General features: G+C 38.4%; 2 protein-coding genes across 2 annotated transcripts; one reads left to right on the top strand and one right to left on the bottom strand.

The window, feature by feature from the left end:
* Nucleotides 1-9,474: 9,474 nt before the first annotated feature.
* LOC121640191 (type-2 ice-structuring protein-like) lies at nt 9,475-11,866 on the top strand. The gene is made up of 7 exons (XM_041985908.1): nt 9,475-9,548; nt 9,640-9,726; nt 10,038-10,079; nt 10,416-10,525; nt 10,959-11,093; nt 11,278-11,386; nt 11,538-11,866. Exons 2-7 carry the CDS (start codon nt 9,666-9,668, stop codon nt 11,606-11,608), a joined length of 528 nt encoding a protein of 175 aa, XP_041841842.1. The 5' UTR covers nt 9,475-9,548; nt 9,640-9,665; the 3' UTR covers nt 11,609-11,866.
* Nucleotides 11,867-15,729: 3,863 nt separating this feature from the next.
* Nucleotides 15,730-18,834, bottom strand: LOC121640180 (ladderlectin-like). The gene is made up of 5 exons (XM_041985887.1): nt 18,481-18,834; nt 16,767-16,873; nt 16,484-16,618; nt 16,280-16,391; nt 15,730-15,977 (listed from the first exon to the last, which is right to left on the bottom strand). The coding sequence occupies exons 1-5, from the start codon at nt 18,761-18,763 to the stop codon at nt 15,910-15,912; spliced, it is 705 nt and encodes a 234-aa protein (XP_041841821.1). The 5' UTR covers nt 18,764-18,834; the 3' UTR covers nt 15,730-15,909.
* Between the last annotated feature and the right edge of the window lie 6,576 nt (nt 18,835-25,410).

Consider the following 25,410-nt stretch of genomic DNA (forward strand, 5'->3'; position numbering starts at 1 on the left):
AAAAAACCAAAAAAAACCAGTACAAGTTCAAATTTGGAAACGTTTAAATGTCTCCTTTTCTAAAACTAAAGGAGTAAAAATAGCATGAATATGTGTTGCAGGTTCAGCGTAGTTAGTTTTGATCAGGGGGGCCCAAGTTCACAATAATTTCATATATTAAGGCAACACAATCTAAACCAGGGGTGCCCAAGTCCGGTCGTCGAGATCTACCATCCTGCAACTTTTAGATGCAACCCTTTTCCAACATATGGGAATCAAGTGTCATCTGCATGTCATTGAGCTCTGCAGAAGCCTGGTAACGAGCCAGTCATTTGATTCAGCTGGGTTGGAGAAGGGTTCCATAAAAGCAACATGGTAGCTCAGTTTGGGTTTGCAAAGATGCATCTGAACAAACAACAAGACTTCTGGAACATTGACCTTTGCACAGATCAGACCAAAGTGGAGATGTTTGGTCACAACGCACAACAGCATGTTTGCAGAAGGCCAACCGCAGCATCATATAAGCACAAACACTTTATATATAAACTGCAAAGTATGGTGGTGGAGGGCTGATGATTTGGGCTTGTTTTGCAGCCAACCAGGACATCTTACAGTCATTGGGTAGATCATTCAAAAGAAGAATAATCCTAAACCCCGAAGCAAATCTGCAACAGAATTGTTGAGAAAAGAAAAAAGAATCAAGGTGTTAAAATATTTTAGTCTGGAGAACTTTAGTAAAGTCATATCATATAAAGAATTACTTTAAAGGTTTACAGCTTTTAAATAATAAAATTGAATATTTTCATTAGGATTTAGTGAAAAAAAGTGTTTTTGCTCCCTTTACATGCATAAATTGCCACATAGGTTTCAAACATTGTCAAATGTTTGTGTTTGCCTTGTTGTTAGGCAATGAATCCTCTAGATGGCAGTAAAGAGTTCAAAGTTCACCTCCAAATTAAACATTGGGGTGGGGGTGTTAGGGTTTACAGACTAGTAAACAAACTAATCCCATTAACTGCTTACCTGTACACCATTCAGAGGAAATATGTTTGGCATGATGTAGAGTTTCATTTTCTTTAGAACAGGTCCTGCCTCATTCACTGCTTTAAAGAATAAGTCAGCTTCCTTTTTCCCTGGAACAGCAGCTTTTCAAACTTTTGAGTTGTGCTTCTTTATCTAATATTCAGATCATTTTCCACCCCTACCATTAAAGTGTAGGGTAAGCTTACACTCACACTGCAGCATTTAACACATTATTTATTTATTGCATTGTTGTTCACAATGTAATTTAAACATGACTTTCATCAAACTCCAGTGTGAATGGTCTACAGCCCTGAAGTGATCCACATGTGCAGAAGAAGACATGATGTCAAACGCAGCTGTCACGGTGGTGGGAAAGACGTGGACCCAGAAGCAGACTGAAGAGGCAGAAGGCAGGTGAGTACAGTAAGCCAGGGTTTAACGGAGGACTAACTAAGGAGTTTATGTACTGAAGATAACAAACAGGGAACAGGTGAAGTGAATGAGAAAATAAACCAGGTGAGCTAAAGCAGGAAGCAACAAGCTCTGAACATACAAGGGGTGGTTCTATCTAATTAAAAAAAGAAAGCCTGCATTTGGGTCCACACCTACAACGTCATGCAGCCCTGACAAAGGGCTTTGTGAAAAGTGGGATAAAATGTGACATGATTACACAGACTGAGGTTACTGAACACATCATGTGATTTAAGATGAGACAGAAAATGGACTGGGCTGGGTTGGGTTAGGAATAATCAGATTTGTATGGTTCAGACAAAAAAAAAAAAAAAAGTGATCATGCAAAGCTAAGCAGTATGATTATCAAACTTTAATCAGATCCTATTTACAAACAGCCTCACATGCATCTCTTAGAAACCAACCCAACCCACAGGTTCAGGTCATTTGGGGAGCTCTTTTTAGACACTGGGATAATGGTGAACCAGAGTCCAGAAGCTGTTGGAATAGCTTGGTGAGGCTGACTGCTCTGCACAGCTATGTGGGGGAGTCCTTGACCCCCTAGACGTGGGTCTGTCAGGAGGTGTCCAGATCGCCAATCTCGACCCCCAGAACAGCGACTGCTCCAGAGAATCATCTGTCAGTGTGGCACACCACTCCAGCCAGCTCACCAGCTCCGCCGAAATGGTGTAAGGGTGGCCTGCTGGGTCCGTATGTGGCCAGTTCCATTGCTCTGCTGGGTCCATGTCTGGTCAGATTCTTCTGTTCTGTGCAGTGGAGGTAAGGACCCAAATGCAGGCAGGTGCAGCAGGAGGCAGAACGGTGCAGGTAAAAGGTTTATTGCCGGAAACTCAGGAACAGGAAAAAACACACACTACAGGGATAAACCCATGGGCTTTTTTAGCCCATTTAAGTGGGTGCAGAAGACCCCTAAATTGAGCACCCATAAAATTATATATTTTTTTTTATACTTTATTAATCCCAGCTGGGAAATTCTTTCTCTGCATTTAACCCATCCTAGTTGCTAGGAGCAGTGGGCTGTCAGATTCCAGCACCCAGGGAGCAGTCGGGGGTTGAGGGCCTTGCTCAGGGGCCCACAGTGGCTGACCTCAGTTGCCAGCCTGGGGACGCCAACCCAGATTCTCTAGACCCAAGCCCACCTCTGTAACCACTAGGCTACCATTTGCAAGTCATGCATGTCCTTTATGTATTTATTTATTCATTGTTTTTCACAAACTAGAAAAGTTTGCAAACCACACTGTGCTTGATTGAAATATAATATTTTAACAAGAAAATGGTTTGATCCCACCCACCTCTCCTCACCTCGGCCTCCGAGCTCTGCACAGAGCGATACTGCCTTCCTGAGTGGCTGATATGCTGTAGTGTTGTAAGAACCTGGCTTAAACCAGGACATGTGGCACAATTCTTAACTTCCACCACTCAATACCAACACATTAATATCATCAGCAATCCTCATGTTTGCTGCATTTAAGCTTACGTTACTCTTTATGTAGGTGGGAGTTAGCCAACGTTTTTCCAGCTAAGAAATGTTACAAGTGGTCAGGACCACTGTCCTCTCTGGATTGAGAGAAGCTAGCTGTTATGTCATGTGCATGTGTTAATATTAAAGCCAAGGTGCTGCTTACTAGCTAACTGACTGGATGCCCATACAACTCTTCTTTTGTGTGCATATGTGTACAGACAGACAGACAGACAGTTATAAAATAGTTTATTTTGAGAAAAAAAAAAAAAAGAATCAGGTTCAGGTAAGACTGCAAGATCAAATGGTCTATCAAGAATAAGCATTAAGTTGTAAGTTGGATCAATGTATCAATGCCCATATCTCTTACTAGATATAAAACACATTGTTATGTTATTTGCCTTTTGGTTGACAGTACAAAGAAAGAGACAAGCAGAGTGGACTTTATTTATCCATCCATTTTCTTCCATTCAGGACTTTATTTATTAGTATTCTTGATAACATTTTATTTTTAATTTATGTAATTTTTTTATCTAGTTAAATAAAATCAATTTGTGTATGATTATCAGTCCAAAGAGGGAGAGATTAAAAGGTAAAGGAGAGGAGAGAGTGCAAGGTCAGGAAGAAGCAGGTAAGATTATTAACATTATTAACATTATTATTATTATTATTATTATTATTAAAGTTTTATTGTTATTATTATTTTGTAGATTTCAAGTACTTTTCTTTTTTAAGTGTATTTTTATTTATGTATCATATAATACATAGATTGAAAAAGTCCATTTCTGTTAATGTGTTTTACATGTTGTGCATTGTATTTAAAAGTCCAAAAAAATAAACCCAAGTTCCATTTTTGGTATTTTTGGTACTCATTTAAGGGTCTGGTTTACTCCAGAAACGTGCATACTGTTTATGTCTATGTTGTGGAGCTGCTGTATTACAATGAGTCGTCTTCCTCCAGAAATTAGAGTTACAATATGTTTCTTATATGATTCCATCCATATAAGATCAGCATTTAAAGGAACTTTATCAGAATCGTTGGTTTAGTCACAGACTTTACCAAAAAGTGTTTTTCTTTTCTTTCACAAATGTGGGAATGAAATTGTGTTAAAATATATAAAACAGTGAAATTTCTCTTTCCTGGCCAGGCAGCTGTCTGGATGCTCAGCACCCCTAAACCTCTGATCCTAGAATCGCCCCTGCTTAACACGTTACTAAAAGATTGCAGTTCAGTGTGCAGGAAAAGAAGTGGCGAAAGTGTTAATTTCATGACACATTCAGTCTTCTCTTGTTTAAGGCAGAAGGCCTAAGAGACGATCCAGCTCCTGTTTTTCTCTCGTTTCATTCCTTATTACAGCGTTAAAGACAAATATGGAAAGACAGAATAGATTGATTTCTTTATGTTTTGTGTCATAAACGTCCTGTTGACAACCAGCTTCTGCATTTGGTGCTCTCTTGATAATGTTTTTCTCCTGCAAGAAATACAGGGAGGAGTGTTTAACCTCAGTTTAACCTCAACACGAAGATAGGGAAACTCTTTATCCAACGTTTACACCAACTTTCTCTCTTTATGGATTTTCTGGCTTCTTCTGAAACACGTGCTCAGTTAGAAATTCCCATTGTTTATTCAGTTACTGCATTTATGAGTGGAGTGTGTTTGAGGATGGAAAAAAGAGAGATTGGCTGAGAAAAAAATCATTTGAATTAAATGCACTATTATTCAGTGTCTTTGGAGTATAGGGCTTATTTTTCAGGAAAAAGAACTCTGTTCCACAGAGTTCTGACATTAAGCTTAAATGGTAAATGGGCTGTATTTATAAAGCGCTTTACTGTACCAGGAATGATACCCAAAGCGATTTACACACACACACACTTACCTGCAGCTCTGCTCAGAGCTTCATGGCACATAGAAGTAAAAAGAGAGACAGTCATGTTATTAAAACCTGCTGCAGAATCATAAAACCAGAACAATGAATAAACAACAGAAGTTGGTAGAAAACCTTCAGCAGAATGAACTTCTCTTCTTCAGGTGGATGTTTCCTGTGTGGAGGTGCTGGACACGTCAAGGACCAGCTCTTATATACAGTTTCATCCCGGAACCAGGATCATCTGTTAAAACACAAGCAGTAAAACTAACATAATAAAGGACATGTTAAGCATGCAAAGTGTTGAACTGTGGTTTATTAAATTAGGTGTTGAACACACTCATGTTTGAAATGACCCAGCATGTTGTTTTTAGTTCACAGAGATGTGTTTCATCAGGATGCTGATTCAACATTTGTCTTCCTCTTCTGCTATCAAAGTTTCTAAGTTTACTGTAATGTGTTCAATGTGAATCATCAACATTATAAATCTCCAGTTTTGGACCATCTTAAATTATGTGATGTACAAAATTAAGAGTTTTACTTTTAATTCTCCTTTTCTGAAACCGACTGAATGCAGTTTTTCCACACCAGTACTCATCACTGTATAAACGTGTTCTTGTTCTTGTAAACGTGTACTTAAAAAACAAGCTGTAAATAATATAGGCATAAAAAAATAACCGGGTGGAAAGTTGCTTTATTCACTGTAATGAATCGGCTCTGATGACTAAACACACAAGTTCATGTTCAACAACACGACTCAGCATGTAGTCGTTGAGGCTTTTTTGTGATGAGTAGCATCTGTTTGGCCACTTTACCACTAATGACTGAATATTGACTGATAGCTGAGTCAGTGTTATTCTTCTTTCTTTTTTTTTTTTTTTAAGGAATTCTGGATCTCATTCAAGGTAATCTATATGTGTTATTCCATTACCCCAAGAACTGTTCAAAACCTGGTGATGCAAACACCACAATAATAATAATTACCTGGGCACACCTCAGATTCCCACTTTCAGTCAGATCACGTGTTTAAATAAAAGTTATCAGGTAATGGAATAAAAATGTTTTTCTACTTAGGCCCCGCATGTTCTCGATCTTAATGCAGCATTTATACAGTTTAATTTGGTCAACTGTCTACATGGGATGTATCAAAGCACGTTTTTCTTGTTATTGGTAAAGCACAATTGTTTATGCAGTATATGTAGTTTAGTGATTTTTTACATGATTTATATATATATATATATATATATATATATATAAGGAATATGTTGTAGGAAAATAAAATAGGACACACATATGGAAAAGTGCACCCGCTCTATGTTTAGACTCATTTATAACCTTGAAAACAAAACCTGCTGTACTGCTCCAAACTGATGATAAATATTAGGGGGGTATCTTTGGGCAGATGTCCTGATGTCTTTAATAGCAGAGAAAGAAGAAACAGGCTTGACATGATGTTGTTGGGTGGAAACAAATCTCTTCAGTCAAGCATTAACGTTAATGCTGTGTAGACAGGCTGGTACAGTTTACATGTCAAAGAAGACAATGAACAATTAAGATGGCTGCTTGTGAAGAAAATGCAGAATGTTTTAGTTCTGGTGCTGGAACATATAGACATATAGGAAAGGTAATGAGCTCTTTAGAACAGTACTGTTGTACAACTCCTGTTGACTCTGGCTTGCTTGTGATGTTCACCTTGTCAGGGACTTCCCTGAACTCAGCAAGTCTTCATCTCTTTCTCTTTCTAAAGGCATTGCTTCAATCAAACAGAAATTAGAATTTTGACTTGTGTTCTTGATAATTGCTGGACAATAAAGTAAAGCTTGTTTTCATTCTGCACATACTGTGAAGTATTTTTTTAAACTTTATATGGCAGGTTTTGTCTTCAAGATTATAAACATAAATATTTTTTTATTGGAAATATTTTTTCCATTACAACCTGTCATTTTAATCTAAAGAAAAACACAAAGTCCCAATTAATGAAAATAAAAAAAAAAAAAGCAAAGAGGATAACTTTGTTCTTTTGCTAATGCTTTTGCAAGCTACTTTAGGAAACCATTAATATATTTTGCATATCTTTGTTGTTCAGCAGGTTGCTCAGCTGTGGCTGGTGTTAAAGCATTTCATAATTAAAGTGATGATGATAATGATGAATACCAAATCTTCCACTTCTACATTTTAATCTGACATCTGTTCAGATTAAATTTGTAGATTTAAGACTTTTGACTATTTGACTAAGATTGAAACACAAGTCAAGAGAATTGAAATGAAATAGTAAAACACTGATCCTCGTAAAGTTGTGTACAATACAAAACACATGTCTTTTACCACCTATAAGGAGGGAAAAAGAACTGGGCTGAAAATGAGTTAAAATTTAGCTAATGTCTGAAGAAAAACCCTGGAGGTCCTTCAGAGAGAATTATTGATCTTTTGAAGCAAAAAAGAAGGAATATATTAAAGGTATTTTGGACTAAATAACTATTTAACATAATCCTTTTTGAAGTTTGAAAGTTTTGATTTTGTGTGTTAAAAATGTACTTTTTTATTTTTTGTTTTACTTAAAAATATTCAGATATATTTATATATAGGAAATACTGTTTCACAATATTGCAATTCAGTTTACCAAATGGATTAAATGTAAACAAAACAGTAGCTCACAGTTTCCAGGTTTGTTCCTACTATGTAAATAAAGATGTTAGTCACGTGATGAATGTAAACAACGAGACATGGAAGTAAATATTGACTGGGCAATGAGCCAAAGTTTAATAAATTGTGATGTTTTTTTAGGGATGAGGTGCATGTTGGAGTCAGAATACTTTTCTAGTTCAGTTCAGCTTTATTTATATTGTGTTATTTTATAATAAAAGTCATCTTAAGGTACAAAGTCTGTTTTCACTGATGTAATTAGCCCTCAGCTGTTAAAGTGACTTTGTTAAACATTATAGTTTTTTTGCTTCCTTAGAAAAAAGTTTATTAATCAAAAGTGCCGTTCACACTGCAGCTCATTTCAGATTTTTTTCCCCATATGTGACTCATATCACATTTTTTTAATGATAGTTTTCTCGTACAATTTGACCCAGGCTACTTTATATGTGGTCCTAGATCAGACACACATCCAATCTGTGTGGCCGTGACCTCAGACTGAACAGTCATGCCACCTTTCATCCGACTTTGATGTAACAGAAGTTAGACAAAAGGCACAATTCTACAACAATATCGAATCATTTCATTCATCAATTAATTTAGTTGTTTCTGACTGTGCAAGTACTGCTAAATTGATCCACACACACGTGAAGAATCCATATTTCCATAAACATTACACACAACTTGACGTATTTTCCTCTGAGCATGTGTGTGACTTCAGGGCTGCGTATCGTTCACAATTAAATGTGATGAAGCTTGCATTGAAATGATCATGTGAACAGCCACACACAGAAAAAAAAACTGATTTAACAAGAAAAAAAAAATGAGTATTAAAACTTGCAGTGTGAACATAAACGTCATAATACCATGGAGAAAGTGCTTGAACCTATTTTCTTTCGTGGATTTCATGACAAAATATGACGAATCCAACAATCTCTGTCCCAACGGAAGTTATGAACCCAAACGGAGAGTCTGTTGGAATAAAAGCGAACAGATTTAGTAGAGTTTCAGGAAATGGCGAAGGAGCCAGAGAATGGGCAGGTATACATCGATTCATCTTTATCTATACCGCTTTGTTCATTAAGGGTCGCAGGGAAGCCTAACATAAGATTTAGCAGGTGAGAAGCAGGGTATTGGGACAAAAACAGATTTTTGACCCGATTTTGCTTCTTCCTGACCAAGGACAGCAAACACCAGATTATCAGAAGTATTGAACATGTTAAAAAATCTCATAAGATTAAAAAAAAAAAAAATGATGTGTGTACCTAGCCTTAGTGGAAAGGAGGCTCTATCAACCCTATAGACCTACCAGCCAAGCTATGTCATGTTAGAGGAAGGGACTTGGACTGGTTGTCATCTGGCAATAATTACATTGAATAAGATCCAGAATTTCTTGAGGTCTGTCATCACTTAATATTCAGTGATTAGTGGTAAAGTCGCCAAACAGATGCTACTCATCACAAAATATCCAATGACAGCTCAACGACTACATGCTGAGTCGTGTTGTTGAACATGAACTTGTGTGTTTAGTCATCAGAGCCGATTCATTACAGTGAAATAAAGCAACTTTCCACCCGGTTATTTTTTTATGCCTATATTATTTACAGCTTGTTTTTTAAGTGCACGTTTACAAGAGCAAGAACACGTTTATACAGTGATGAGTACTGGTGTAGGAAAAACTGCATTTAGTCGGTTTCAGGAAAGGAGAATTAAAAGTAAAACTCCTAATTTTGTACATCACATAATTTAAAACTGGAGATTTATAATGCTGATGATTCACATTGAACACATTACAGTAAACTTAGAAACTTTGATAGTAGAAGAGGAAGACAAATGTTGAATCAGCATCCTGATGAAACACATCTCTGTGAACTAAAAACAACATGCTGGGTCATTTCAAACATGAGTGTGTTCAACACCTATTTTAATGAACCACAGTTCAACACTTTGCATGTTTAACATGTCCTTTATTATGTTAGTTTTACTGCTTGTGTTTTAACAGATGATCCTGGTTCCGGGATGAAACTGTATATAAGAGCTGGTCCTTGACGTGTCCAGCACCTCCACACAGGAAACATCCACCTGAAGAAGAGAAGTTCATTCTGCTGAAGGTTTTCTACCAACTTCTGTTGTTTATTCATTGTTCTGGTTTTATGATTCTGCAGCAGGTTTTACTAACATGACTGTCTCTCTTTTCTGAAGGTGATCGTCTTTAATCTACATCCACCATGAAGCTGCTGACTCTCCCTTTACTTCTCTGTGCCATGATAGCGCTGAGCACAGCTGCAGGTACGTGTGTGTGTGTGTGTGTGTGCATATATCATCCATTCTTATCATGATTGATGTATGATGTATGATCGGAATATGTAAAGTTGAACTTTTTAAACTTAAAAAAACTTAACAAACTGCCAACGCTAAACCTAAGAAAGAAACCATGAGGTGAGTCCTGGTTTCTACAGCATGTGGATATATTTATACACAGATTATATTTCAGACATGAGTATAACCATGAAGGTCAGAGAGAAAAGCTTATGCATATATTGATGATACACACAAGGTGGATAAACAAATGCAATGATAAAAACTGGTATTTTCTGTAGATGCTGATGAAGGGCATGACGTCAACAAACGAGAGGCAGAAGGTGAGTTCCAGTTTCCTCATTTTTGTTTCTAGTTTGAAACACTACAACCACAAATACAGACTACACAAAGTTAAGCTTAATGAAAAGTAAGCAAAAAACTACACAGACACTGAAGGCCTTGCATTTTTATTAAATCATTTATCTCAGCCAAGCTCCCTTTTTTCCATCCTCAAAAACACTCCACTCATAAATGCAGTGACTGAATGACAGTGTTCTTAGTTAGAAAACCCGTCGTTCGAACTGTGCAGATGCTTCAGAAGAAATAAAGTTTGTGTCAATTCCTGTAAACAAACAGATCAAGAGTTTTCCACTCTTTCCTCCCTGTATTTCTTTCAGAAGAGAAACAGCTCAACAAGAGATCACCTTATTGCCCCGGAGGCTGGGCGAGACACGGACGTCGCTGTTTCTTCTATTTTTCACATGCTTTAACATGGGCGCAAGCTGAGGTAAGAAGAGGGATTTCACACGCAGCCAGGAGTGTTTCTACAATACATCACAGGCATTATGTATATCATATATATATATGTAAAGTTCACATTGAAAGTTACAGAATCTAATACAGCTGCCAAACACTGAGTTGGGGACAGTGGGTTTAAAAGATGGTGCTCAGATTTTGCAAATTTCCAAATTTAGTTGCCACATGGTGAAAATAAAAATGATCACTGAACAATGGACCCAAGTTAAAATAAAAGACAGCCATTTATCCTTTATGGACTATAGCTGGATGGACATTGTTTCATTTTTTTCAGTCTATATTGACTTCATATGACTTGAGATAATTAAACTACATTGAATTTAAAACTTGGTGACATTGCCACTGTCATTTCTTTATTTTTCTGTGCATTTCAACTCATCATTGTCTGTTTATGTCCACTGTAGAGAACCTGCCAGGTCTACGGAGGAAACCTCGCTTCTGTGCACAACGTCAAACATTTTAAATGGCTTCATAGATACGTTCATAGCAAGACTCATAGCAGAACAGTGGTATGGATTGGAGGCTATAACATTCCACAGGTATTTAAATTTAGAAATGCATCACAGTTTCAATGGTTAATTTTTGGCTTTAGAAAGATCAGTTATAAAACATTTGTACCATATTTTGTATTATAAAACTGCTAAAGCTTGGAAAAGTTTTTAATGTATTTAAATAAATGTTATATCTGTTTCATCTGTGTTAATGATTTGTTGTGTCCTGTAGTATGGCTACTGGTTCTGGAGTGATGGTAAACCTTTCCGTTATGCATCGTGGTGCGCAGGACATCCCGTAAACAACGGCATCCAGAACTGCATTCGGCTCAGTGATACTGGTAATCTAATGAAGTCATTTAGAAATGCGGCAGGATCTGCAGTCATGTGCAGTACATCTGTTTATCTAAAAATATAAAATGTTTAGAAAGTTATCTCCATTTGATGTGCTGAAAATAATGCTGCTTTCTTCTCTTGCTGATTAACTTTCAGGGTGTAGCAGATGCATGGATACTGCTAACTGCTTCTATCAGCACCCCTTTGTCTGCGTCAGGAGAAAGTAAAGAATACTGGAGCTCCAAAAGCAAAATATAAAGAAATCAATCTATTCTATCTTTCCATATTTGTCTTTTAATGCTGTAACGCTACATAAGGAATGAAACGACAAGAGAAAAGCGGGAGCTGGATCGTCTCTCAGGGCTTCTGCCTTAAACAAGAGAAGACTGAATGTGTCATGAAATGAACGCTTTCGCCACTTCTTTTTCTGCACACTGAACTGTAATCTTTTTTCCTCTTGCAAATTAAAACTATGAAGCATTGAAGTTGGTGGTTTGTTTATGTTATATCTTGAGGTTCTATTAGATTCCTGATTCCCTGCAGATTTTATACCAAGTCATATTCCTGAAAATATTGTACAAAAACAGATGGACAAAACACAAAAACACACCAAATTTAATGTAGACATATTCATTTTGTAAACATTATTTCATTCTGATGAAAAGCTAACATTAAAGACCCACTCCACTCCAAAATCATGTTTTTTGTTAACATGTCCACATGGGTCAGCATAGCTCCTATGATACACACCATTTTTTTACACCACTAATGATCAGTCGGTGAGCTAGCATGCAGAGCCAGCCCATAGTGACAGGAGGAAGGGGAGGATTGGGTGCCAACAAGCAGCGCTGACTCCGCCCAAAACGGTGGTCCTTTGCAGAAGCAGAGTCCTGGAAAAGGGCACAGGTTTAGTGATTTCTATGCCAAAAACGTCATAATCACAATTTAAAGACCACTGACAACATTTTAAATAGTTCCAAATAAGCATTGGGGTGGGTCTTTAAGGTGCTACTCCAGAGTAGCATGCATTCAATTTAAAGTAGGTTGCATTAGAGGCCTTCCATCTGATTGGCTGTGTTTTGCATAAAGAAAAAAAGAAGAAGGAGTTTTCAGATGCATTTGATCTGCAGGTCTCTCGATCACACAAGGATTGCAGCATCAATAGGCATTTAAAAAGAAAAATAAACCAACAAAAGGTTATTTGGCAAACCAACTCTCTCTCTCTCTCTATATATATATATCTATATATATATAGATATATATATATATATATACTTTATGAAAGCAATATTACAACTCGGCTGTTATAAGTAAACACATATTCTTGGTTCTGTGCGTTTTTAAATCTAATCTACCATTGTGGTTCTTGCCTTTGTCCAGAAGATGGAGCTATTTCTCAGCCAGTTTGTCTGACGACAAAGTGGTTCCCAAACTGGGTGGCCAGAGTAATGCCAGAGGGGATGCAGCTAGGCTAAATAAAAGGTAAAGTTTTTGCACTGCTACCAAAATATGGACAAATTTGTGAAAGTACTGATGGGCAAATGATGATGAACTAACAACAGACATTTCAACTACCAACAACAACAATAACAACAAAAAAGACAAGAAAATATGATGAGGCATATCTGGTCTGGACTTGATCAGGTAATGGTCAAGTAATGGTCAATAGTGGGTAAAGAAGAGAGACCACGTTGTGTTGTATATTTCAAAATATCAGAATCTGACAGTATGAAGCCAAAAACCACTTGGAGACGTTTCATCCTGAACACAAAGAAAAACCTGTTGGTAATTTTAGAAATAAATGATTTAACTGTTTTAAATAGCAGAGTTTAAACAGCAGCATCTGTCTTATCAAATGCTCAACTCCCCTGAAGTAGTTTGCAGTTTCCTGGTTCACACTGTGGCTCACACTGTGGCAGAGGAAATGATTAGACTAATCGTACATCTGACTCCACCCTCTAATCGTCCCTGTTTTAGGTTCTGCTGCCAGGGCTTATTGTTTTGATTAGCAGTTATCTGTTTTTGCTTGATATCTGATGAGTGACTCCCACCTTTTTCACATCATTCTCTTCAAAAAGTCTTGTTCTGTATTGTTGGGTGCTAGAGTGACTACTAGTTTAACTAAACACTCACCAATAATTATTCTCTTTGGTTAAATAAATGAGCATAATTTTACATTAGTCAAGCAAATTACTTTAGTTTATTTATTTATTTAATTTCATACTTAACTTTTATTGGCACAGAGTCTAAGAGTACTGACGTCACCATATCAATGCCATTTATTTATTTTTTTATTTTTATTTTTTACTTGTTCTGTCTAGCATTGTAGCAAACAGAATGATGTTCTGGCTGCTGTGTTGTGCCGGACAAATTTGTTTTGCCAAGAGGAGCTTTATGGGTATGTGCTGATAGTCATTAGGAGTTCCTAAGAAAAAATAACCAAGACAATAACAAGATGTTTCACGACAACAACTGAAGTACCAAAGACACACACATGAAAAAAATAAAATTAAAAAAAAAATAAACTAAAGTAGCGCTGCGTGTATAAACCCACTGGACAACTCAGTGACAGTGTCAGCATGCAGTATGAGGAATGAGGAGTGATCACAGATGAGGTGCAAGTGCACATGTCTATGGAGACTAGAGGAAAACTAGGGTGGCCCAGATAAACTGATAAACAGTCTGTATTTGGTAACATGGCAACCTATAATAAACCTATAATAAATCTATAATAAACATTTTTTTTTAAAAAAACATAAAAGAAAAGGAAAAAAATATAAATAAATAAACAATCACACTGGAGCTTCTTTGGCTTCACCAGATATGTGAAGCAGAGTCCTGGAAAAGGGCACAGGTTTTGTGATTTTTTTGCCAAAAACGTCATAATCACAATTTAAAGACCACTGACAACATTTTAAATAGTTCCAAATAAGCATTGGGATGGGTCTTTAAGGTGCTACTCCAGAGTAGCATGCATTCAATTTAAAGTAGGTTGCATTACCTTGCTTGACTGAAATAAAACAACTAAAAACACACAATATATAACTAATCTGTGAAGCAAATAACAGCAGTGCTCACACGCCCCTCTCATGATCATTACTCAAATATTAAGGAATTTAAATTTGTAACAATAAAGTGTTTCTGTTTCTGTTTCTGACAGAATCAGTTTCCATTAAAAAAATTACAGTTACACATTTTCCATTGAAAGTTGCTCATCTCTCTTTCTAAGCAATTCATTGGCTGCATACGTCTGTTAGAGGCCTTCCATCTGATTGGCTGTGTTTTGCATAAAGAAAAAAAGAAGAAGGAGTTTTCAGCTGCATTTGATCTGCAGGTCTCTCGATCACACAAGGATTGCAGCATCAATAGAAATTTAAAAAGAAAAATAAACCAACAAAAGGTTATTTGGCAAACCAACTCTCTCTCTCTCTCTCGCTCTCTCTCTCTCTCTCTCTCTCTATATATATATACTTTATGAAAGCAATATTACAACTCGGCTGTTATAAGTAAACACATATTTTTGGTTCTGTGTGTTTTTAAATCTAATCTACCATTGTGGTTCTTGCCTTTGTCCAGAAGATGGAGCTATTTCTCAGCCAGTTTGTCTGACGACAAAGTGGTTCCCAAACTGGGTGGCCAGAGTAATGCCAGAGGGGATGCAGCTAGGCTAAATAAAAGGTAAAGTTTTTGCAGTGCTACCAAAATATGGACAAATTTGTGAAAGTACTGATGGGCAAATGATGATGAACTAACAACAGACATTTCAACTACCAACAACAACAATAACAACAAAAAAGACAAGAAAATATGATGAGGCATATCTGGTCTGGACTTGATCAGGTAATGGTCAAGTAATGGTCAATAGTGGGTAAAGAAGAGAGACCACGTTGTGTTGTATATTTCAAAATATCAGAATCTGACAGTATGAAGCCAAAAACCACTTGGAGACGTTTCATCCTGAACACAAAGAAAAACCTGTTGGTAATTTTAGAAATAAATGATTTAACTGTTTTAAATAGCAGAGTTTAAACAGCAGCATCTGTCTTGTCAAATGCTCAACTCCCCTGAAGTAGTTTGCAGTTTCCTGGTTAAAAACGCTTCACACTATGGCAGAGGAAATGATCAGATTAATCGTACATCTGACTCCACCCTCTAATCGTCCCTGTTTCAGGTTCTGCTGCCAGGGCTTATTGTTTTGATTAGCAGTTATCTGTTTTTGCTTGATATCTGATGAGTGAGACCCGCCTTTTTCACATCATTCTCTTCAATAAGTCTTGTTCTGTATTGTTGGGTGCTTGATGGGTAATATGTAACAGAAAATACACCAGCTAGTTTCCATGCTTGAGCCATTTATTCTTCACTTAACAGAAAAAAGCTGTGCAAAAAGCATTCCTTAAAACGACCTTCAGTCTTATTAAAGTTACAGACAAACCACCTCTTATTTATGTTACTTGTCGCTTCATCCCTTTAGTTGCCAAACAGCATAGTGCAGCAGAATGAGATATAGAGATTCTGACATAGTTATGCATCACATTTTCTTGACACAGACAAATGGGCGGACGAAGTTGCAGTAAAGGTCATCCCAGCAGCTCTTAGCTGCAAGTAGAAAATCCAAAAATAAGACAGAATCAGAAAACAAAATGAAACAGGATAAAAGTAATACAGTTTTCAGAGTAATTTAAAAGTAAAGTAAACATTTTTTGTTAAATTAAACTTAAGACTCTCTGTCCCTACCAGAAAGGATATTTTGATTCTGAAGAATCACATTTTCCTGAAATCTAAAATCTAAATCTCTGCTCTATTTAAAACATGCATAACATTTTTATTCATTAGTTTTTACATTTAAATGTATGCATACAATAATTTGAATAGCCCGATAATTAATAATCTTATTTTACCTGAATAATTCATGACGACGCAGTGCTGCTTTCCACCAGAGTTATTTGGCTCTCCACAACACCAGTTTGTGTAGACGAAAGGTGTGCCATCACTCCAGAGCCAATGCGTCTCCTGGAAGAGAGAGATGGAATTAATATAACGACTTTAATGGATGTAGTTTGTAAAAATGCTGTAAATGAAGAAGAAAAAAAGGGAATGGAAACCTGTTGAGCATCAGAGCCCCCTATCCATGTTTCTGGGTTTTTAGAAGTTGCAGCCTGTATCACTTTCTGGATCATCTGGTATTCCGCGAAGTCTCGAACTGATGCAAGGTTCGCCCCCATCAAGTGGCAGTTTTTCTAAAGCAGAGACACAACAGATGTGTCACTGAAACAGCTGAGACATAAAGACAGCATGATATGAATGGCAATAAAACAAATTCCAACTTATATTAGCAATTAAATCTCAATTTTGACACATGTTGTGAATCAAAGATTGTGAGATTACCTCAGCCATTACCCAACTCAGGGGTGTACTAATGTAGCGGAAACAGCGACCATTGTACTGAGCCCACCCATGAGAGCAAGACGCCCTCTTCACCAGTTGATTCTCAGCTGAGGACAAACATGTTATATCGTGTAAAGCAGATTTATTTTCAATGCATTCTAGATCAACCCTTCCTCATTCTAGATCAATCACAGTTTCTACTAAATTTACACCTGACTCTGATTCAATTAATCCAACAGCCTTTGAAATTCTGTACAAGAACTCATTCATTTTGAATCAGGTGTAAAGGAGCAGGGATACACTGAAAACCTACAGCCCTGTTCTAGCATCACATATCTGGTGAAGCCAAAGAAGCTCCAGTGTGATTGTTTATTTATTTATATTTTTTCCCTTTTCTTTTCTTTTTTTTCAAAAAAACTTTTATTATAGGTTTTATTATAGGTTTATTATAGGTTGCCATGTTACCAAATACAGACTTCATGAGGCCAATGCTAGCTAACCCTAATCCTAACCCACTGGGCATGGTGGGAGGGTTAAGTGTAATCAACCCCTTGTGGTGGAGTGGCTTAGGTTCGTGCTCCAGGATTGCTGTTTATCAGTTTATCTGGACCACCCTTGATCACTCCTCATGCCTCATACTGCATGCTGACACTGTCACTGAGTTGTCCAGTGGGTTTACACACGCAGAGCTACTTTAGTTTAGTTGTTTTTTTTTGTTTTGTTTTGTTTTTTTCATGTGTGTGTCTTTGGTACTTCAGTTGTTGTCGTGAAACATCTTGTTGTTGTCTTAGTTATTTTTTTTTTAGGAACTCCTAATGACTATCAGCACATACCCATAAAGCTCCTCTTGGCAAAAAACAAATTTTGCCGGCACAACACAGCAGCCAGAACATCATTCTGTTTGCTACAATGCTAGACAGAACAAGTAAAAAATAAAATAAAAAAATAAATAAATGGCATTGATATGGTGACGTCAGTACTCTTAGACTCTGTGCCAATAAAAGTTAAGTATGAAATTAAATAAATAAATAAACTAAAGTAATTTGCTTGACTAATGTAAAATTATGCTCATTTATTTATTTAACCAAAGAGAATAATTATTGGTGCGTGTTTAGTTAAACTAGTAGTCACCCTACAGGGGTTACCGCTCCTCTGTGTAGCCAACCCAGGTTTGAATCCTGGCTGGGGACCATTTATTACATGTCCCCTGCTCCCTTTGAACCATGCTCTTGTCAAGGTACTGTAAAATCCCAAAATCCCTTAATAAATGATTAAAATTCATTTCAAATCCAACACAAATCAGCTTGTCTTTTGTTTTGGTTGAATGCAGCTAAAGAAAATTAAAGTAACAGTTGGAGAATATGAAAAATTATTTTTGTTATTGTTTATCAACTTTTTACACATCTGTAGCAAAATGTTGGTAGTTTAAAATGTGTTTGCAAAATCATCCTGTATTTTAGGACAGAAAGGTAACTAGCAGTTCATGTAGCTCCCTGACATGTCAATTAATGCTATAATTTAACCAGAAACAGTAGATTTCTGTAATTAATCAGGGCTTCTTTTTTTTTATGACAAAAAATCAGAACTGACTTCATATATGCAGTGAGCTTCTGGATACGAAACAGTTTTATATGTTTATAAAACTTTAAAATCACATAAAAATAAGCATTTCAGCTGTTGTAATTTCACAGTAAAAAAAACTTATAAGACTCACCAACAGTGCTGGTCAGAATCATCGTGGCAAGAATGAGGGCAGACACGCTGAACATCGTCATGGTGCAGGTGATGTTGATGGCTAGAGATGCAGATAATCTGATGAAAAGAAATGCTAACTGATACGTCTGTGAGGGTCTGAGCAGACTGAGAAGTCTGAAGATGATCAGAGTAAGAAAAACTCCTCTTCCTCTTTCTGGGTGGTAAGCTAAAAGGACGCCCCACTGAAGTAGAAGCGCTGAGGATGACAAAGATCTTTTATTAATGGCTACTTCTCTTTTCATGTATCAGAAAACAAGAGAAAAAAGTCTAGCCTACAGTAAGTGACAATTTATTGGACTAAAAATGATATGAACCATCATTTTACACTAAATCTATGTAAATTTGAAATTTAGTGTAAAAGCAAAATAATAATAATAATAATAACAACACTAATAATAATAATAATAATAATAATAATAAAAGTTTATTTCCCATAAACTTCATGCCATTTCCCTGCACCAAGCCCTTTATAGCAAAAAGTTGTGGGAATTGGTGAGCTTCTTTGACAATGCAAGTTTATTTGTGTAGCACATTTCAAGTACAACAAGACTATTAAAATGCTTTACATAAAATGTAAAAAGCATTAAAGCGCAGTGCAGGAAGCAATAACAGCTGCATTAAAAACTTAGAAAGAAAGAAAAGCTAAAATAAAACAGATCAAGTGCAAGAAAGCAAAGTTCCACCGTGGAGAATTAACAGTTGTTTTAATATTTGATAAGGAGGTCCAGTAATCAGTTTCTGGTGGAAGAGGAAAACATCTAAAACATGCAGAGCAGTGATACCTGAGGACCTGAATGGTCTAGAATAAATGTTTCTTACTCCATCTCGTATACTGGGCATTTTCCTGGTTGTGAAACAAAGGAGGAGAAAGGTGGTCATCTAACAGTTTGTGTTCTTTCTTCCTGGCGGTGCTTTGTAATGCCATTTCAAACAGAGATTTATTCAACAAAAAGAAAAGCTGTTGCTCTAAGCAAGGAGCCGTTCCTGCTTTATTTTTATGCTAGGTCGGATGGGAAGTGACTTTTTTTTCAGTCAATCAATGGATTGCACTGTGTCAAGCTCCACCCCTTTGGGTTGGATCGGTCAGATTGGTACCCCAATAGAAGGGTCCCAAAGAAGCAGTACGGGTCAGGTTGGATATTAACAAACCCTTCCCAGTTTTCGCATAGGAAATGCAAATAAATGCATCCCGAACTGCACCCATTGGTGGAAACAGGGCTTTAAATTTCTTTTTCTGTTGTTCTTCTTTTTGTTTCTTTTTTTACTTGAACTGTTTCCGGAGCCACGGAAACAGAGTTTTGTTTAATTGCTCACTGTAAGAGTAAAAAATGCTCAATGACATTAAAGTCAAATCTAAGTCTTCATCGTTGTGTAATGCAGTCATTAATCTTTTTTTTTTTTTTTTTTTTTTTAAACTTGTCCTGTCCAGCATCATAGCAAGCAAAATGATATTCTGGTTGCTGTATCTTGCTGAAGAAATTTGCTCTGCCAAGGGGAGGCTCATGGGTAAGGCTCCTCTTGATAATCTGATTAATTTATTAATTAATTTATTTATTTACTTTGAATCACGGAATCTATGTAATTTTGCTGGACCTGACCGGAGGGGACAGAAAAAGATAAAAATAGCAAAAAGAGCAAAAGGGAAAGAAGAAAGGAGACAAAAAGATCACAGACAGAAGGCAATGACCCTTCAATCCACACCATCACCAGACAACAAACTGTTACACCTGTACATGAACACACCAGAAAATTTCCTACAACTTTTAAAAAAATAAAAGCAGAAACATACACACAAAAAAAACAGAGCTGCTAGTCATTAAAAGTTTTTTAAATAATAGCCAAATCAAAAAGACATATCATGAAAGATACAAGATACTAACTCACAGGAAAAATAAAACAAAAAGAATTATCGCTTAGTATAAAAACCCACTGGACAACTCAGTGACTGTGTCAGCATGCGGAGCATGAGGAATAAGGAGTGATCAGTGATGAGTGGTGAGTGAGATTGTGCAAATGTGACCACGCCTCTACAGAAGTCAGAGGCAGACCAGGCCAGCCCAGAGACCCAGGCACTCAGCAGCAGCACCAGAGCACCAACCCAAGCTACCCCACCACGAAAACGACTCCAGCCCCACCCGAAGGGCGGCAGAGGAGAGCCCCAGCAAGAGCCCCCCACGGTCTTGGGGCACAGGTCCCAGTGGACCAAGATCAGCAGCCGCCAGCCCCACCAAGGACCAGCCATCCAGGGCAGCCCAAGTGAAGGGCCCAGGGCCTCAGGGGTGGCCGCCCCACCCCCCAAAGGCAGAGGGCCTGCAACATGCCTAGGAGAACCTGGCCCCCCAAGACAAACACCCGGCGTAGGCCAGCACACACCCCAATGTTCCAGCTGCACACCCGGGGAACCAGGGCGAAATCTACCCCCTCCCCCCACGCCCCACCTACTCCAATCTGCACCTCATATAACCCCACACTCACACCCTCCCCTGTGCCGTACCCACAAGCACTCACCATCACACAATCGCGTCACACATAACCCACCCACCATGCCCCGTGGGGGACACCCCAAGCGGACCAGAGGACAGCGAGCCCCAAGCACCCCCCCTCGATCCAGCACTCACAGAGCCAGCAGCCCACCAGCGCAGCCACCCTGGGACCCGGCCCCGGGCAAACCACCTCCCCCCACTCGCCCCCGGCCACACCCAGGGGGAACGGGGGTGTGAGAGGTCCCCAATACCCTCTCCCTCCCCGTTCCTGACTGTTTATGTAGTGTGTGTTGTGTGCAGTTAAAATTGAGGGGCAGTGACCGCAGTGAGCCGGGAGCTGGGCCACCTAAGTGGCCCCGCCCGACATGCACCCCATGACATGCCCCCCAGGTGTTGTTTGTGTGTTGTGTTTCTTGTGTTTTGGTGTCTCGGTGCAATTAAAACTGAGAGGCGAGTCGCCACAGGGTGCATCCAAGGAGACCACTGAAAGGCCGCCTCCGCTCCACCCCGCATGGCTCCATGCCTCCCAACTCCCTACGTGTGTGTGTGTGTGAGACAGAGAGAGCAGGAAATAAGAGGGGTCAGGGGATATACGTCCAGAGGGAAGCAAACTTCCCTCTGGATGTTGAGTCTCTAGTGGCATTAGGCACCCCCGCTCCCCAGGAGGACCCCCAGGGCAAGACAGGCCAGGAGAGGCCGCCCCCCACGACTGGGCCATTCATGGACCACAGCCAGTGAGCCGGTACCGACCCCAGAAGGTACCCACCCCCCCACATCCCTAACGGGGAATGAGAGGATGGGGACAGCGGCAGACCCACGGCACACTACCCCCAGGCCCTAACTGGTAAATATTCGGAATAAAAATTAAGTAGGTATTCTATTTTATACAATTCTATTTTACACACTACAGTAGCATCTTTATATGAAATTGTTCTAATAGAAGTTTAACCCTTTGGTACCAGGCCTCCTGTAGGCAGGATATGACAAATAAATATGTATTTTACTGAGTCTCAATTTCAAGTACTTACACATGTTATGCACCACTGAAAAGCTACGATTCCTGTAAATGATGTATATCATTCCAGGCTAAAATCATAACTGTAGATTCAGTAAGCAAGTATCTTTGAAACCATACTGTAGTCTAGTAGCAGATGATAGTGCAGCTAAATTACTCCACAAGGGTCCGGTAACAGCAGTCCAGTACAACAGTTGTTCCACAACAAGTCCATAAAACCAGTTTTAGCCCAAAAAGGCTGGATCTTAAGGGCTTAAATGGTAAAAATAATCTTGATTTTTCTGTATCTTAAGTGAAAGTTTAGCTAAAGTTCTTGTTATAACCCTTTGCCATATTCAACACATTAAGACTGTCCTACTGTTTCAAATCCATTTTTCTGTTTCTGTTTGTCATTTACTACTTGTTCTTAAGAAAACTGTAGTGTCTGATCCTCAGCCTTGCATAGGTTTATAATTAGATTTCCTTAGCATTGCATAGATTCTGATGAAATTATTACTAAACAACTTCAGCTGTGCTAGTTTGTTTTCTGTTAAGATTCTGTAAATTCTACACTCCATACATGGATAATGTTATATGTCTCTTAAATTCTCATTATTAGTCCAGAAGTAAACTTAGGAATGTCTTGGTGTGTGTTCTATATAAGGAGAGTTGATACAGACGGTCAGGAGTATCTTTCACAACTGGCTTCACGAGTCCTCAGATTCCTCCTATCTGTTTGAGATGCCAGACTTTTTATAATAAACCTTTTTATTATTCATCAAGTTCGTGTCTTGCAGACCTTTTAACCTCCCAACCATCTATTCCACATCATCTGCCTCACGTAATATTCATCAAAACCTATAAGAAGATCAAGTTTAATTCGCCCACATTAGCTTGAGCATGAAATAAATGTTGAGCAACTCTTCAAAAGTAGGAACATATTTGTACTCTGATGTGTGAAAAACATTTCAGCAAAGTATTGTGAAATATTTTGAGGAAGTTTATTTATGGCTGAATGATTTATTAAGAAGCAGATCCTTCAGTGGTCAAAGCTATATCGCATAGTGCAATGATTTAGCATGCTACAAAAGTCTAGTTGTAAAAGAAAAAGGCAGCATAGAAGGATGACTGAGCACTTCACGCTGTTCATGAAAAGTAAGGTGTTGATGATAAAAGCACAACTCAAAACAAGTTCTCAGTTTCAAAGTTTCCACTTCTATAAAATACTGCCAATTGTTGGCTAATTGTTGCAGTTGGGTCCTTCTGTGTCTTCAGGACGTTAACAGGTGTCGAATGCTGAGCTTGTACACTTAATGCTGCATTGAAATTGAACTGGTATTTGTTGTGTCCCTCAGTTTTCATCACCTATTTCTGGTGGCAGCTTTGACTTGATGTGCGCAGTTAACCACAGTGCCTCTTTGTCATGTTAATGTTATCATTAGCAGGCTGCAACCACACTGCCTACACGAGCGATTATAAGGTGAACCTGGTGCAGTCTTTGCTTGTGTTCTGTAACTGTGCTGTGACAATATGAGGTTCACAGCTTAATGAGTACTTACAACCTTGCAGGCAAGCCCTCATTTTGATACAATCTTATTCTTATAGTCATCTTAAATTATTTCCCCACGATCAGGGCCAATATTAGATCAATTTAAAAAATTTATAGTTTTACTTTTTGCCAGGGTGCTTTCAAACCTAATGGTAGCTAATGCTACACAATGTTGATTTTATTTATTTATTCTTTTGTCATTATTCATTGTAGACTATACTTTACTGACCATGACCTTTGATTATCATGGTAAGTTCCATTTGGTGAGGAAGTAAGGTTGGAGACCGGAGATGTGATGGTTGGAGGAGGTAGGCTGGCTGAGAGGGCAGATGGAGGTGGATGGAGGGGATACTATAGTATGTTTGGATGGGGGGTGGGTAGGGGGCAGGAGGGTGTGGGTATATGTGGGTTGTGGAGAGGGCATACAGTTTTGGGGGTGGTGCAGCTGGAACATTGGGCTGAGTGCTGGCCCATGTCTCATCTGGGGAGTCTGGTCCCCCTGGGCACCTGCCTCTTTTTTTAAAGGGGGTGGGGGGGGACTGAAAAAAAAGAATGGAATTAGAATAATAAGGTAAGGATCAGGTGTGTTGGTGTCTTCTTGAAGTATTAGTAAGAACACTTCTGGAGTCAGATTGAAGTTTGCATACTAATGGATGCAGATTTATTCCGGGATTCGCTCACATCAAACACCCAGAAATATGAAATGAAGGTAGGTGGACATGTATGATGCTGTGTATAAGGCTGTCTGCGTGAGTGGTCTAAAAAGAGGAAAGAAAATAATGCAGTACTTCATAAATGAAGTATAAATCATACAAATGAAGCAAACCCCTTGCAAATGCTTACATGTATTCAAAATAAAGTAAACTAGCATTTAGCCTGAAAAGGTGTGTCCTAAAGGCATTAGCAGAACTCTTGTTGGCTTACACTTGCCAACTAAAGTCAAATTGCTAGGTTAGCAAAGTATTAAGCTAAATTCAAACATGATAAACAACCTCTGCTTGAATGTAAAAGACAGACTACTTTGTGTCTATTGCTAACTATAACTCTGAGCAAACTAAAATAACATGTGGAGTTCCCCAAGGCTCCATCCTGGGGCCACTGCTGTTCAACATCTACATGCTGCCCCTCACTCAAATTATGAAAAACAACTAAATATGGTACCACAGTGATGCTGATGACACACAAATCTGCATAACCATCTCACCAGGAGAATACAGTTCGATCGAAACTCTGATCAACTGCATTGATCAAATTAGAGATTGGCTGTGCCAGAACTTCCTTCAGGTAAATGAAGACAAAACTGAAATAATAGTTTTTTGAGCCAAGGAAGAAATCAGGGTGCAGTCATGGACTCAGACCTGAATTTTAGCAGTTACTATATTAAGAAAACTGTGAAGTCAGCCTATTATCACTTAAAGAACACACTGAGGATTAAAGGACTGATGACTCAGCAGGATTTTAGAAAAACTTGTCCATGCATTAATCTTTGGTAGACTGGACTACTGTAATGCTGTCCTCACAGGTCTCCCTAAAAAGTCCATCAGACAGCTGCAGTTAGTCCAGAACGCTGCTGCTCGAGTCCTCACTAAGACTAAGACCTAGATGGCTGATGCCCATCTGTGCCCCATGACCGTGGGGGGCTCTGGCTAGGACTCTCCTCTACTGCCTTCTTCATGGTGGTGGTGGTGGTGGATTGTGATTTGTCCAGGACTGCTGCTGATCTCTGGGCCACCCTAGTCTCTCTCAGTAAAGGCGTAGTCGCATTTGCACAGTCACACTTATCTCTGATCACTCCTCATTCCTCATATTCTGCATGCTGACACAGTCATGAGTTCCCCAGAGGTTTATACACAGAGAGCTACT

This window comes from Melanotaenia boesemani, chromosome 5 (assembly GCF_017639745.1).
Source record: "Melanotaenia boesemani isolate fMelBoe1 chromosome 5, fMelBoe1.pri, whole genome shotgun sequence".
NCBI lineage: Eukaryota > Metazoa > Chordata > Actinopteri > Atheriniformes > Melanotaeniidae > Melanotaenia > Melanotaenia boesemani.